The sequence below is a fragment of the Lepus europaeus genome, chromosome 4 (genome assembly GCF_033115175.1).
Source record: "Lepus europaeus isolate LE1 chromosome 4, mLepTim1.pri, whole genome shotgun sequence".
Lineage (NCBI taxonomy): Eukaryota > Metazoa > Chordata > Mammalia > Lagomorpha > Leporidae > Lepus > Lepus europaeus.
Window position 1 is genome coordinate 146,211,939 of NC_084830.1, and position 13,811 is coordinate 146,225,749.

The following is a 13,811-nucleotide window of genomic DNA, read 5'->3' on the forward strand; positions in this document are numbered from 1 at the left end:
TCTTAAAAAAAAAAAAAAAAAAAAAAAGCATACCGGGGCTGGTATGCATGGATAAATCTCTCCATGTAACTATTTCAAATAAAGAAATCTTCAAAAAAAAGAGAAAAGCCATAGCAGTCATTAAAATAAGGGAAAATATGGGGCCAGCTTTGTGGTAGAGCAGGCTAAAGCTGCCGCCTGTAACATCGTAACTGCACACTGAGCAATGGTTCAGGTCCCAGCTGCTCTACTTCCATTCCTGCTAATGCACCCTGGGGAAGCAGCAGCAGATGGCCTGAGTGCCTGAGCCTCTACCACCCATCTGGGAGACTGGGATGGAATTCTTGGCTCCTGGCTTCAGCCTGGCCCAGTCCCAGCCTTTGTGGTCAATGAACCAGGGGACAGAAGTGCTTTCTCCCCCAACTATTTAAAATAATCTATAAAAGGGAGTGGCGGGGAGGGAGTTCAGCCTGAGCCTGCCTGTGAGAGCTGCTAACGAGCAGGAAGCATCCTTAGAGGGTTCCAAAATGACAGCAGGAGCACAAACTGCCAACCACACCTATCACCATTATCTCCGGATGAAGAAAGCAGCACTCTTCCTACTCAAAAGGTAATTCAAGGCCGGCGCAGTGCCTCACCAGGCTAATCCTCTGCCTGTTGCGCCGGCACCCCGGATTCTAGTCCTGGTTTGGGCGCCGGATTCTGTCCCGGTTGCTCCTCTTCCAGGCCAGCTCTCTGCTGTGGCCCGGGAAGGCAGTGGAGGATGGCCCAAGTGCTTGGGCCCTGCACCCGCATGGGAGACCAGGAGAAGCACCTGGCTCCTGGCTTTGGATCAGCACGATGCGCCAGCCGCAGCGGCCATTGGAGGGTGAACCAATGGAAGGGAGACCTTTCTCTTTCTCACTGTCTTAACTCTGCCTGTCAAAAAAAAAAAGGTAATTCAAAGGCTCTAGAGCGGGATCATAAACCTTTTTTTCTTAAAAGATGAAGTGGGGGCTGGCACTGTGGCACAGCAGGTAAAATGGCCACCTGCAGTGCAGGCACCCCATATGGGCACCGGTTTGAGTCCCAGCTGCTCCACTTCCAATCCAGCTCTCTGCTATGGCCTGGGAAAGTGTGGGAGACTCAGAAGAAGCTCCTGGCTCCTGACTTTGGATTGGCCCAGCTCAAGCCATTGAGGCCATTTGGGGAGTGAATCAGAGGATGGAAGACCTCTCTCTGCCTTTGAAATAAATAAATCGTTAAAAAAAAAAAAAAGAGAGATGGTAGTGGCACTGCCAAAATACACAGCAGTGAACATAAATGCAGTACAGCCGCTGCCTGCAGTGCTGGCATCCTATATGGGCTTCGAATTGCACAGCTCCAGCAGTTGCAGCCATCTGGGGAATGAACCAGTAGATGGAAGACTCTCTCTCTCCTTTTAAATAAATAAATCTTTTTAAAAAAATTATGGGGACCAGTGTTGTGCCACAGACAGACTGGGGCAACCACCTGGGGCCTTCCCAGGCACATTAGCAGGAAGCTGGACCAGAAGCTGAGCAGCCAGGACTTGAACCAGGCTGGCAGCACCTTACCTAGCTGCACCACAGTGCCCACCTAGGGGCAAGGTTTTCTGACAGAGGGCCAGAGTAAGTACCCGAGGCTCTCCGGACCACAAAGGATTAGAAACCCTTGCTGATTCCCAGTGTAAGCAGAGCCAGAGTTCACTGACCCTTGCTGCAGAGGCCAAGGGGTCACCCCATCTCTCCCTTCCCAGCCGGCCTCGCCGCCAGCTCCCGCTGGGCTTGGGAGGCAAGGCGGCGCAGCATCACTGTAGGGAGCCACCCTCCGGTGCCAGGCCCCACCGTGTAACAACTGGGCAAACGACCTGCTGCCTCTGCACACGCATACAGCGCTACCTCAGCGGTGTGAAATGTCAAGTGCATCGTGTAACCAAGAAAGCTCGAGTACACGCAGTCCTGTGCTCGCTGGCTGGAGTTTATTGTTCCTCTGGGAGCAGGAAGTCACAGCCCAAATCCGGAAGCCGCACAGACATTCTCGTTGCTGACAGAACAAGCTGTGGGCCCTGTTCTTTCACCAAAGCCCCAGCAGGTGAGACCGCTCAGGCTTCCTGCCGAGGAGGGGCGCGCCGGGGGTAACAGTAACTGGAATAGCGTTCAGCAGCGGCCACACCAGAGTCCGCCACACACACGTAAAAGGACAACAGGGCAGCCCAGAGGCGTTTATGGCGTCTTCAGCCGCGACAGCGCGGGCTCCTCTCCCGAGGGAAAGCGCCCTCCGGACCGCTGGCTCACTTGTCATGTTCGTAGGCAGCGGGATTCTTCCTCTTGGATTTCTCAAACTCCTCGTTCCCCCAGGTGTAGATAAGGTAAAACACGACAAATGCTTTGGGAACCAAAAGGGAGAGTGAGCACGGGGCACCCCGCCCTCCAGCCCCCGCGGTCTCAAGAGAGGGGCTGTCCGCACCCCTTATGGGTCACCTTAGGGGTGACCGAAGCGCCCTCACCTCGCCCCGCTGCACATTAAACAGGAAACTGGACGGGGTACGCGCGGTAAGGGTCGCCGGCCCCAAACGGGCGCACCCTTCGCGGGGTCAGGGCACCGTCGCCATGTCCCCAACGACCACCACCCTCTGCTGCACACACGTCACCCAAAAAGCCTTCACCACCGGCAAGAGGGGTGGACAGAGAGGGCCTCGGGGGCAGCCGGCGGTGTCTGCAGGTGACCCGAGGCCGCGCACGGCCAGGTCCCGCTGCCAGGCTGGGGGCGACACGACCGGCCCCCGCCCGGCCCCGACACTCACGCGGCACCACGCGAAGCACGGACTCCCGGGTGCGGCGCAGCAGGTTGGGGATGCCCTTGCTGAAGAAGTGCGGGAAGGCGCGCTGCTCGAAGGGCGACAAGCTGTAGCTGATCACATGCCGCACCCGCGTCAGGTTCCCAAACTCGCGGCCCATGGTGGCGGCGGCCCTGTGGGACGCAAGGCGGACAGGCGCGCGGGGCTCAGCCTCGGCACGCGGCGCAGCACCAGAGGCCCAGCCCGGGCAGCACCGCGCACCCTCACCCGCCCGGGACCATCAGAACCACGCCACCTGCCCCCACCTCCACACCAGGGTCACCTCGCCCTCCAAGCTCAGGGAGCGAGCCGCCTCCGTGCGTCACTTCCGGCAGAAGCGGAAGCCGCTCTCGGGGGCCCTGAGCGAACTTCCGGGCGGTACCATTTTGTGGCTGTCTGCGGGGGAAGACGCCGTTGTCCCCCCCGTTCTAGAGAGAAGTGGCCTGCCCGGTCGAGCCGGTGTCGGGCCGGGGGAGGGGCCTGCAGCGCGGCCGGCCCGGGAGGCGTCCGTTCCTCGCCTCAGGGACGTAGGGGCCGGGCAGGAGGCGGCCGGTGCTCGGGCCGGGGGAGGGACGCGGAGGTGACGAGGCCGGGCCAGCCGGCCTGGCGGAGCGCGGCGCCGGTCTCGGGCCTGTGGCGGCCTCGGGCTCGGACGTGCCGGCGCCGCGCCTCACACGGGTCCCGCTCGCCCCGGGTGGAGGCCCGCGAGGGCCCGCGGGGCCGTAGGGTGCCAGCCGGGCAGCACTGCCGCGGGGGTTCGGGCGGGCGTTTCCCTCACGGTTCCTGAGGTGCAGCCTCAGGGTGAGGGTGCGGTGCTGAGGCGGAGCCTCCTCTCCACACGCGTGGGCGCGCGGTCCGTCCTCGGAAGTGGCCGCTCGGGTCGTCTGCTGTTGCCTGCCTTTGTGTTCTGGGTGTGACACCCCCTGTCAGAGGTGCAGCCCGCAGTGTCTTCTCCCCTTCAGTTTGACGAAGTCCACCTGTTCCCGTGTCTTGCCTTCACTCCCTGTGCTGTTGGGATCCGATCTGGAAAACAGTGGAGCATCCCAGTGTCCCGAAGTGCTTTGCCTCCGCCTTCTTCTAACAGCTTGAAAGTTTCAGGCCTCATAGTTAGGCCTTCAGTTCATTTTGAGTTGATTTTTTTGTACGTAGTTTCATTCTTCTGCATGTGGACATGAAATTTTCCCAGCACTATTTGTTAAAAACGCTGTGCTGCTAATTCATGTTCTTGGCACCTCTGTCGGAGATCTGCTGGCTCTATATGCCTGGATTTCTTTCTAGAGTCTTCTCCATTGGCTTGTAGGTATGTTTCTGCCCATACCATGCTGTTGTAATTACTGTAGCTTGATAATAAATTTTAAAGCTATGTAGTGTAGTGTTTCCTGCTTTGTTCTTTTTGCTCTAGGTCATTTTGGCTTCTTAGAGATTTTTGTGGTTCCGTATAAATTTCAGTAGTGTTTTTTTCTAGTTCTATGAAAATCATTGGGATTTTAGTAAGATGTCAATGAATCTGTAAATCACTTTGAGTAGCATTTTAACATTTTAATAATAATGATTCTTCCAGTCTCTGAACGTGAAACGTCTTTCCATTGTTTTGTGCCCTCTTCAATTTCCTTCATCAATAACTTAACAGTTTTCATTGTTGAGATCTTTCACCTCAACCTGGGAGATGTATTTCTAGATGTTTTATTTATTTATACATTTTTGTACCTTTTAAAAATGGGATTGGTTTCTTTCTGTTTCAGATGATTCGCTATTGGTATATAACAGTGCTACTGACTTTGTGTGTGTGTGTGTGTGTGTTTTGCATTCCTTTTTTTTTAACTTTTATTTAATGAATATAAATTTCCAGTGTACAGCTTATGGATTACAATGGCTTCCCCCTCCCATAACTTCCCTCCCACCCGCAACCCTCCCCTCTCCCACTCCCTCTCCCCTTCCATTCACATCAAGATTCATTTTCAATTCTCTTTATATACAGAAGATCAATTTAGTATAAAGATTTCAACAGTTTAGTGGTACTGACTTTTTAAAAGATTTATTTAGTGGGGCCGGTTCCATGGCTCACTTGGTTAATCCTCTGCCTGCGGCGCTCCGGCATCCCATATGGGTGCTGGTTCTAGTCCGGCTGCTCCTCTTCCAGTCCAGCTCTCTGCTGTGGCCCGGGAGGGCAGTGGAGGATGGCCCAGGTGCTTGGGCCCTGCACCCACATGGGGGACCAGGAGGAAACACCTGGCACCTGGCTTCAAATCAGAGTAGCTCTGGCCGTAGCGGCCATTTGAGTGGTGAACCAACGGAAGGAAGACTTTTCTCTCTGTCTCTCCCTCTCACTGTCTAACTCTATATGTCAAATTAAAAAAAAAAAAAAAAGATTTATTTGTTTATTGAAAGGCAAAGTTAGAGAGGGATCTTCCATCCCCTCATCACTGCCCACATGGCTGCAATGGCCAGGGCTTGGCCAGGGCTAGGCCGTGCAGAAGCCAGGAGCCAAGATCTTCAACTAAGTCTCCCATAGGAGTTCAGGGGCCCAAGTAATTGGGTCATCTTCCTCTGCTTTCCCAGGCACATTAGCAGGGAACTGGATGGAAAGTGGAACAACCGCGGCTCAAACCAGTGTCCATATGGGTTGCTGGCGTCGCAGGTGGCAGGTTAACCTGCTATGCCACAACAACGGCCCCAATGCTGCTGATTTCTTAAGAGGCGTTTACTTATTTGGAAGGCAGAACAAGAGAGAGAGAGAGAGATCTTCCATGCATTGGTTCACTTCCCCAAGTGGCCACAGTAGCCAGGGCTGGACCACCAGGAGCCAGGAACTCCATTGGGATTTCCCAACTGAATGGCAGGGACCCAACAATTTGGGCCATCTTCCACAGCCTTCTCAAGTGTATTAGCAGGAAGCTGGATCAGAAACAGCACAGCTGAGATGCAGGCCAGGCATACTAACCAGCAGCTTAAGCCGCTGTGCCACCATGCCAGGCCTGTGCTATTGACTTTATATCCTGCAGCTTTGCTGAATTTATTCATTAGTTCTAACAGCTTTTTGGTGGAGTCTTGGTGTGTTTCTGCATAGGAACATGTCATCTACAGTGACAGTCTGACTTCCTCTTTTTCAGTTCAGATAGATATTTCTGTCTTGGCCAGTTGCTCCAACTGGGACTTCCAGCACTATGTTGAATGTACGTGGTGAAAGTGAGCTTCCTTGTCTTGTTCCTGGTCTTAAGATCAAGCCTCCAGTTGTCCCCCATTCAGTGTGTTAGCTATTGACTTGTTACATATGGACTTTATTAACATTGCATTGGAAACGACCTGGGTGTCCATCAGCTGATGAAGGACTAAAGGAAACATGCAAATACATAATACAGTATTACTCAGCCATCAAAAAGGATGCCATCTTGTCATTCACAACAACATGGATGCAATTGCAAGTCATTATGTTAAGTGAAATAAGCCAAGCAGAGAAAGGCAAATGGCGTGTGATCTCAACTGAGTCTAAAATATAGGTGCTCTCATACAGTGGCTACCAGAGGATGGAGAAGGCAGTGGACACAAAAAATGTTAAATACTTGGATTAATATATTTACCCCGATTGGCTATAACACAATGTATATGTGTACCCCATAATAGCCACAGTTTGTGTGTCTGTTTAAAAAATGTTAATTAAAAGAGGAAATACAAACATCCCCCCCAGTGCAGCCTCGGCAGTCATGGCGTCATCGTCAAGCACTCAGTGAACACTGTTGGTGGTGGATGAGGGAGAGAAGGGGCCGTCTCCACAGCACAGCCGTGTGCTCTGGCCTGGGAGTGGCGGCGTCTCGCAGCCCGAATTCCTCCTCCTGCCCAAGGAGGGAGGCAGGGGCTATGGCATGTGTTTCCCCCAAGTGCACGGTGCTGCTCGTCGCACTCGCTTCTACTCTGCATGTTTTGTTAGCACAAGTGTTGGCCATAGGTACTCTAGACCTAAACGCTCACCCAGCAGTTTTATAACCTTGCTTACTCGCCTCAGATCAGGGAAGTTTGGCTGACAGCAAACTTTTTTATTTTTTTTTATTATTTTTTTAATTTTTGACAGGCAGAGTGGACAGTGAGAGAGAGACAGAAAGGTCTTCCTTTTGCCGTTGGTTCACCCTCCAATGGCCACCGCGGCTGGCGTGCTGCGGCCGGTGATTCATGCTGATCCGAAGCCAGGAGCCAGGTGCTTCTCCTGGTCTCCTATGTGGGTGCAGGGCCCAAGCACTTGGGCCATCCTCCACTGCCTTCCCGGGCCACAGCAGAGAGCTGGCCTGGAAGAGGAGCAACCGGGACAGAATCCGGCGCCCTGACCGGGACTAGAACCCGGTGTGCCGGCGCCGCAGGTGGATTAGCCTATTGAGCCGCGGCGCCAGCCACATTTTTTTTTTTTTTAAGATTTATTTATTTATTTGAAAGGCAGAGATACAGCGATAGAGAGAGAGCTTTCTTCCTGTGGTTCACTCCCCAAATGGCTGCAAATGGCAGGGGCTGGGCCAGGCTGAAGCCAGGAGCTCCTTCCCAGATGCAGGGGCCCAAGTACTTGGGCCATCCACTGCTTTCCCAAGTGAATTAACAGGGAGCTCGATCAGAAGTGGGACCTAAACCAGTGCCCATATGCTTAACCTATGCCCCAGCGCTAGCCCCTGTAGACAGCAAACACATTTTATAACCATATAATCAGTTTTATTAATCTAAATACTGCACAAACTGGTTTTGTGTATGGAACCATGACTATAGGTTGGTTGACTTTCTGCCAACAGTCTCCCTCAGTGTGGCCCTTGGTATTCTCCTAGCTCAGTTTTTCATGACGCATCTTTGTCTCATTTTTTAAAATATGCCTGGCCCCATCTCAGCTCCAAGACAAGAACATAAAATACAACACCTAAAGAGAAAAATACTGTAGTGAATCCTACCACCATTTGGGTGATTAGTAAAAAATAAAACATTACTTTGCAGCATCTGCAAACATCTCAAAACCTTTCAAAACAATTGTTTTTTATTTGACAGAGTTAGTGTGAGAGAGAGACAGAGAAAGATCTTTCTTCCGTTGGTTCACCCCCCAAATGGCTGCTGCGGCCAGCGCGCTGCTCTGATCCGAAGCCAGGTGCCAGGTGTTTCCCCCTGGTCTCCCATGCGGGTGCAGGGCCCAAGCACTTGGGCCATCCTCCACTGCCTTCCCGGGCCACGGCAGAGAGCTGGACTGGAAGAGGAGCAACTGGGTCTAGAACCCGGTGCCCATATGAGATGCCCGTGCCATAGACAGAGGATTAACCAAGTGAGCCATGGTGCTGGCCCCTCAAAAAAATGTTTATACACAGGCACATTAGGCAGCGGAAGGTGGTCGAGATCCTAGGCTTTAAAAGTGGGAGCTCCCCCACTTCAAAGTACACCACCAGGATAACTGCCGTGCTCCCAGTACGTGTTTTGTCCTCAGCCGCCTGGAAGGACCGGGCAAGCTCACTGTTGCGTGCTCTGGAATGGTTAGACCCATTGTGACTTCCTCTCACCCTCTGAGGCACCACGCAGGACAGGATGACTTACCCTGAGCACCTGGAAGTGGGAGCGACTGCGCCGAGGGAGAGCAGACAGCACATCTGAGTGTCATGAATCCTGAGCCTTTCCACATGCCCTGGCCATTTCATCAAGCACCTAAGGACCGTTTTAAGAACCTTGCTGTCTCCAGAAGAAACAAAAACGATGAAAGGTTTAATTTGAAGGTCATTCCTCTGTGTTCCTTGGACTCCCAGCTGTATAGCTAGTCCATTGGTAAAACAATGAGTTTTCAGTAAATGCCGGGGTGGGTGGTGATGGTTGAGGGAGAGGAACACTAAATGATGAAATCAATCTGTATCTAATGAGCATCCATTAGATAAAGGACAGCATCAGCTGGCTGGCATAGAGCTGATAAAAATCACCTTCAGCTAGGCGTCCTTGAGGTCTGATTACAAAAGGGAGGCTACTCCACGCACACACCTAAAATTTATTTAAGAGACCAAGCCAGGGCCTTCCTGGCCTTTGGGGAGGAGACTGGCATGGGGAGATGTTTTCCTTGCTAGTTCTCCCCAGCCATGGCACTTCCCAGCAAATTCCTTCTGTGGTTTTGCTGTTTTGCCTGCATGTGTTTTTCAGCTTGCTTTGGTTCTCACCCTCCCAGGGCAGAAGCTTGGGTTGCCGCCAATGCTGCGTTGGAGTCTGAGGTTGAGCCTTGGTCCTCGTTGTGGCCTGCAGATGGGAGAGACCGACCTGGCCTCCTTCCGCCTCTCTTCAAAGTTCTGTCTGATGGGCGAGGTGAGGCCCCTAGGCTGCAGCCGGACTCCAGAGCGTTGCAGTACATGAAGAAGCTTTACAAGGCTTACGCTACGAAGGAGGGGATTCCTAAAGCCAACAGAAGTCACCTCTACAACACAGTTCGACTCTTCACACCCTGGGTCCAGCAGAAGCAGGCTCCAGGACGTCAGGAAACAGGTGTGTAAGAGCAGATGGGGGGGGGGGGGGGGGTCCGTGTGTAGCGGGAACCTCTTAGAAGCTTCTGCATTTCAGTTACAGAAAGGAGCTGAGCCTTGCCTTTGAATTGCATATTTGTGTGAGATTGACAGCCAAACAGGTCTGGCACTTGATCTTCTGCTTCTCACTCATGCTCTCATCGTTGAGGTGGGCTCGTATGATAAGAGTTTCCCAGCCAGGTGAGGTTTGCTCGGGGCTAGAACTGGTGGAGAAGGTTACCGTCTCTCTCTCTGGTCTGCGGAGCTGTTGGCCCAGAAATGCATCTGCACCATCCCTCACACCTGTGTGTGTGCGTGAACCAGGGCATGAGAGGAGCGCTGCCGTCCCCACGTGGGGCAGTTGGTGTCGGGGAGAACAAGGTGTTTGTAACAAGTTGCCCCATCTGCAGTGTGTGAGGGGGGAGCAAATGCTCTGTGCCGTACCGGCTTGAGCCGGTTTCTAACTCAGCCGGGCGGTCGTGGCTGATGGAAACCCTCCCTGCTTCCTGAATCCCCGATTTCACTGGTTCTTGATTGTCCCTGCGGTTTTCCAACCCAAGTGTTCTACATTAACTTGGACAACTGAGTTTTGAATCGGCTTCATTCAGTCGGGGCCTAAGGCATCTGCCTTCTTGAAAAAAGACTGATGGCGTTTTTAACTACCATTTTCCGTCTGGAGGATCTCCATGAAAAATTACTTCCTTGATGAGTGTCCTTGGTGTTCGGAGCAAATGACGAAGACTGAAACCTCAGGATGATGTAATGATGCCCTGTTAACGTCAGTTCATCCCCAAAGCGTGCCGAGTTGGTGGAGACGAAATGGCCGGTTGTGGCTGCTGGGAATTAGTGGTGGTGTCCATGGTCTCTGCCATATTTATTAACCCTCCACCACCCCTCCCCGTGTCTTTGTGGCTTAGGGAAATTGGGGGGTGGGCAGCACATACTACAAAGCATCAGGGGCCTTCAGAAAGTTTGTGGAAAATGTGTATTCTTAACAATAACAACAACAACAAAATCCGCAGATCTTTGCATTCCTTTGCACTAACATAAGCTTTCCATTTGGGTTTTCCCTGAGCCTTGTGAAGTGCCCTAGTGCTGCTTCCTGACTGCCTGTGTGTGGGGTTGCCACTCAAGCGCTGCTGGTGGCTTGTGTTTCTGCAGGAGTCCTGCCGTCCGTGGACCTGCTGTTTAACCTGGATCGTGTTACTGCCGTGGAACACCTGATCAAGTCGGTCCTGCTCTACACTCTCGACAGCTCCGTCTCTTTCTCGAGCGCTGTGCAGTGTGTGTGCAGCCTGGTGATGAAGGAACCAGGGACTTGCAGCGAGACGCAGGCAGCGACTCCACGCCCATTCACCTTGCAGTCACGGTTTGAATTTAGGAAGAAACACAAGTGGGCTGAGATAGACGTGACCCCACTCCTTGAGCCTCTCGTGGCCTCCAGTGAGAGCCACGTGCACCTGTCTGGAAACTGCACTTGTGTGAAAGACGAGCAGCAGCGTCCCACTGCACAGGAGGGTCCCTTGAACCTAACTGGGCTAGCGTCCGCCTCCCTGATCTTGTATTTGAATGACACCAGTGCACAGGCCTATCACGGGTGGTATTCCCTACCCTACAGAAGGAGGCCTTCACGGGGTCTCCAGCAGCAAAGTCGGCCTGCCCCTGGGGCAGGAGAAGAGGCTGCGCAGGTGGGCAGGTCGTCCAGGCGTCAGAGAGGTCAGGCTGCCGTCGGCTCTCAACTGAAGCAGCCCCTGGTTACAGCTTCTTTAAATCTGAGTGAATACTTCAAACAGTTTGTCTTTCCCCAGGATGAGTGTGAGCTCCATGACTTTCGCCTTAGCTTCAGTCAGCTGAAATGGGACAACTGGATCGTGGCGCCACACAGGTACAACCCTCGATACTGTAAGGGGGACTGTCCCAGGGCCGTCGGGCACCGGTATGGCTCTCCGGTTCACACCGTGGTGCAGAACATCATCTACGAGAAGCTCGACTCCTCGGTGCCGAGGCCGTCGTGTGTACCTGCCAGATACAGCCCCCTGAGTGTTCTGACCATTGAGCCCGGCGGCTCCATTGCCTACAAAGAGTATGAAGATATGATAGCTACCAAGTGCACCTGTCGTTAGCATGTGCTTCTCCAGACTACTGCCGTGAGCCTGTTGGGCAGAGTGAGTGCTGGGCGCCTATCTGAACCTTGTGGAGAAAGCTTCCTAGGTCACATGTGAGCTGGCGTGTTGTATGAAGAGGGCATGTGCAGATGAGTAAATGGCGTGGCATCTTTCAGTGCAAAGGGAATCGTTGCTATTGGCCTATTTCCACATTTAAGTGAAACATTATTTGGGGGAAATTTAATTTTTTCTTACTGAGTGTTTTTCTTTTTCATAAATATCTTAATTTTGATGAAAAAATATTAGAATTAATTTTGGGTGCAATGGCAACTCTGCATTGATAACCCTGATTATTGTAGTCTTAATGGAAGAATAAATTAATTTCAATGGCATAGTTTTGTGTGTATGTTGTATTAAAATTACTTTTTTTTTCTTATTTTTTTGGGCGGCAGAGTGGACAGTGAGACAGAGAAAGGTCTTCCTTTGCCGTTGGTTCACACCCCGCCAATGGCCACTGTGGCCAGCACACCGTGCTGGTCCAAAGCCAGGAGCCAGGTGCTTATCCTGGTCTCCCATGGGGTGCAGGGCCCAAGTACTTGGGCCATCCTCCACTGCCTTCCCGGGCCACAGCAGAGAGCTGGACTGGAAGAGGGGCAACTGGGACAGAATCTGGCACCCTGACCAGGACTAGAACCCGGTGTGCCGGCACTGCAAGTGGAGGATTAGCCTAGTGATCCGCAGTGCTGGCCTAAAGATTACTTTTAAGTGATCATTCCAGAGAGTTGCTAAAAGCTGGCCTGGGCTGAGCTGTTGAACTTGTTGGCAGAGTGAAAGGAAGGCTAGCTTCTGACCTCCATCCTGATGAAGGGAGACTGACGAGGAGAGCAAGCAGGGGACCGTTTCTGTGGTCTTGGTGTGCTTGCTGCACAGTACACCAGCTCTGCTCATTCACTGCCTTGCATGGATCAGCCGCCTCACACACAATAATAGAACATTTGTCCCACTCATTGAGAGGAAACTGCTGTGCAGATTGTTCTGAGCAAAGCTGCATTCGAGACTTACGATGCATTGTCTCCTGTTTGATCTGAAAGCTCTGACCTTGGAGAAGGCTTTTGTTGGGGCAGGTGGGGGAGTTGACAGACTGCCTTGAGTTAACGCCTTCCACAGTGTATAGACAGGTGGTTTTCCAGGTGGGCTTAGGGTAGTTCCTCCTAAGCTAAACTGGTAGTGAAGGGGGTTTTACTACCAAAGAGCTTTAGGTAGATACAAGGGCTGTTAGAGGGGCATTCAGAAAAGCTAGCTGGATGGAAAAGCTCGCCCGGGATTTCAAGGGTCTGTTGTAACAAAATTAACACGGATTTGAATCCCATTTTCCGTGAACGTTTTGAAGCATCCTCATCTATGAGTTTTAATATACTCCCTACCCTGAGAGCCCTGGGTACACACACATAGGGCTGATGGAGTGACTTCTGTGTTTGGGTTTTTACAGCCCTAGTCTACAACCCAAAAGTTATCCCTAGAAGCAAGAAATAATGGCCCTTTTTGTAAATGATCTTTTCTTGATTCTAGTTTCTAAGCTTGATGAGATTTAATCACCATACAAGATAATTGGCCCACTTAGTATAACTCAGTGGCTTATAATACAATCACAAAGGTAGAACACTACTAGCATCATGAATTTTAGAACGTTTTCATCAGTTGAAAATGAAAGCCATATGCTTTAGCTGTGTACCTCCCTAGACCCTGTCGTGTCCGACTCCAAGCTCGAAGCAATCGGTAACCTGGCTTGAGGTTGCCTTACTGTGGACTTGGTATGAATGAGATCATATGCTAGGTGGCTTCTCAGGCCTGGCTTTCACGTAGCATGTTCTCGTGGTTCTTTGACGTAGCAGCATGTGTCAAAACTTCATTTTTTTTGGTTGGTGAAGAACATTCCATTGTAGGGTCATACGCAGTTTTGTTTATCTGTTTGGCTGTTGATGGCTACTTAGATTGTTTCCATGCTTTGGCTGTTGTGTGTAATCCTGGTAGACAGTATACCTGGGAATGGAATTGCTGAGTCATGGGGTACATCTGAGGTTCAGAACTGCTTGTCTGTTTTCCCAAGCAGTTGCACTGCTTTATATTCCCACCATGGGTTCTGAATTGACTGCATCCTTGAGACTGTTTTTTGTTTTGTTTGTTTGTTTGTTTTGACAGGCAGAGTGGACAGTGAGAGAGACAGAGAGAAAGGTCTTCCTTTGCCGTTGGTTCACCCTCCAATGGCCGCCGCGGCCAGTGCGCTGCAGCCGGCGCACCGTGCTGATCCAATGGCAGGAGCCAGCTGCTTCTGGTCTCCCATGGGGTGCAGGGCCCAAGAACTTGGGCCATCCTCCACTGCACTCCCTGGCCACAGCAGAGAGC

General features: G+C 51.9%; 2 protein-coding genes across 10 annotated transcripts; one reads left to right on the top strand and one right to left on the bottom strand.

Annotated features, from left to right (window-relative positions):
* Window positions 1-474: 474 nt before the first annotated feature.
* On the top strand, window positions 475-11,793 carry GDF9 (growth differentiation factor 9). 8 transcript variants are annotated; one of them, XM_062189177.1, is made up of 4 exons: window positions 475-589; window positions 8,337-8,525; window positions 8,976-9,286; window positions 10,465-11,793. In XM_062189177.1, exons 2-4 carry the CDS (start codon window positions 8,425-8,427, stop codon window positions 11,424-11,426), a joined length of 1,374 nt encoding a protein of 457 aa, XP_062045161.1. In that variant the 5' UTR covers window positions 475-589; window positions 8,337-8,424; the 3' UTR covers window positions 11,427-11,793. The 8 variants fall into 8 exon arrangements, 7 of the variants coding, with proteins under 7 accessions (XP_062045161.1, XP_062045162.1, XP_062045157.1 ...); XM_062189173.1 differs by lacking the exon at window positions 475-589 and adding an exon at window positions 3,441-4,115 and having other exon boundaries at window positions 7,829-8,525; XM_062189175.1 differs by lacking the exon at window positions 475-589 and adding an exon at window positions 3,441-4,115.
* On the bottom strand, window positions 1,936-3,169 carry LOC133758590 (cytochrome b-c1 complex subunit 8). 2 transcript variants are annotated; one of them, XM_062189772.1, is made up of 3 exons: window positions 3,099-3,169; window positions 2,783-2,949; window positions 1,936-2,364 (listed from the first exon to the last, which is right to left on the bottom strand). In XM_062189772.1, the coding sequence occupies exons 2-3, from the start codon at window positions 2,934-2,936 to the stop codon at window positions 2,270-2,272; spliced, it is 249 nt and encodes an 82-aa protein (XP_062045756.1). In that variant the 5' UTR covers window positions 2,937-2,949; window positions 3,099-3,169; the 3' UTR covers window positions 1,936-2,269. The 2 variants fall into 2 exon arrangements, with proteins under 2 accessions (XP_062045756.1, XP_062045754.1); XM_062189770.1 differs by having other exon boundaries at window positions 3,082-3,159.
* Window positions 11,794-13,811: the final 2,018 nt, after the last annotated feature.

Coding starts and splice junctions, on each gene's coding strand:
- LOC133758590 (XM_062189772.1), bottom strand. CDS start 2,936: ATGGGCCGCGAGTTTGGGAACCTGACGCGGGTGCGGCATGTGATCAGC. Junction 2,365..2,782: donor CGTGCTTCGCGTGGTGCCGC/GTGAGTGTCGGG, acceptor TGGTTCCCAAAG/CATTTGTCGTGTTTTACCTT.
- GDF9 (XM_062189177.1), top strand. CDS start 8,425: ATGAATCCTGAGCCTTTCCACATGCCCTGGCCATTTCATCAAGCACCT. Junction 8,526..8,975: donor AGAAACAAAAACGATGAAAG/GTTTAATTTGAA, acceptor TCACCCTCCCAG/GGCAGAAGCTTGGGTTGCCG. Junction 9,287..10,464: donor TCCAGGACGTCAGGAAACAG/GTGTGTAAGAGC, acceptor GTGTTTCTGCAG/GAGTCCTGCCGTCCGTGGAC.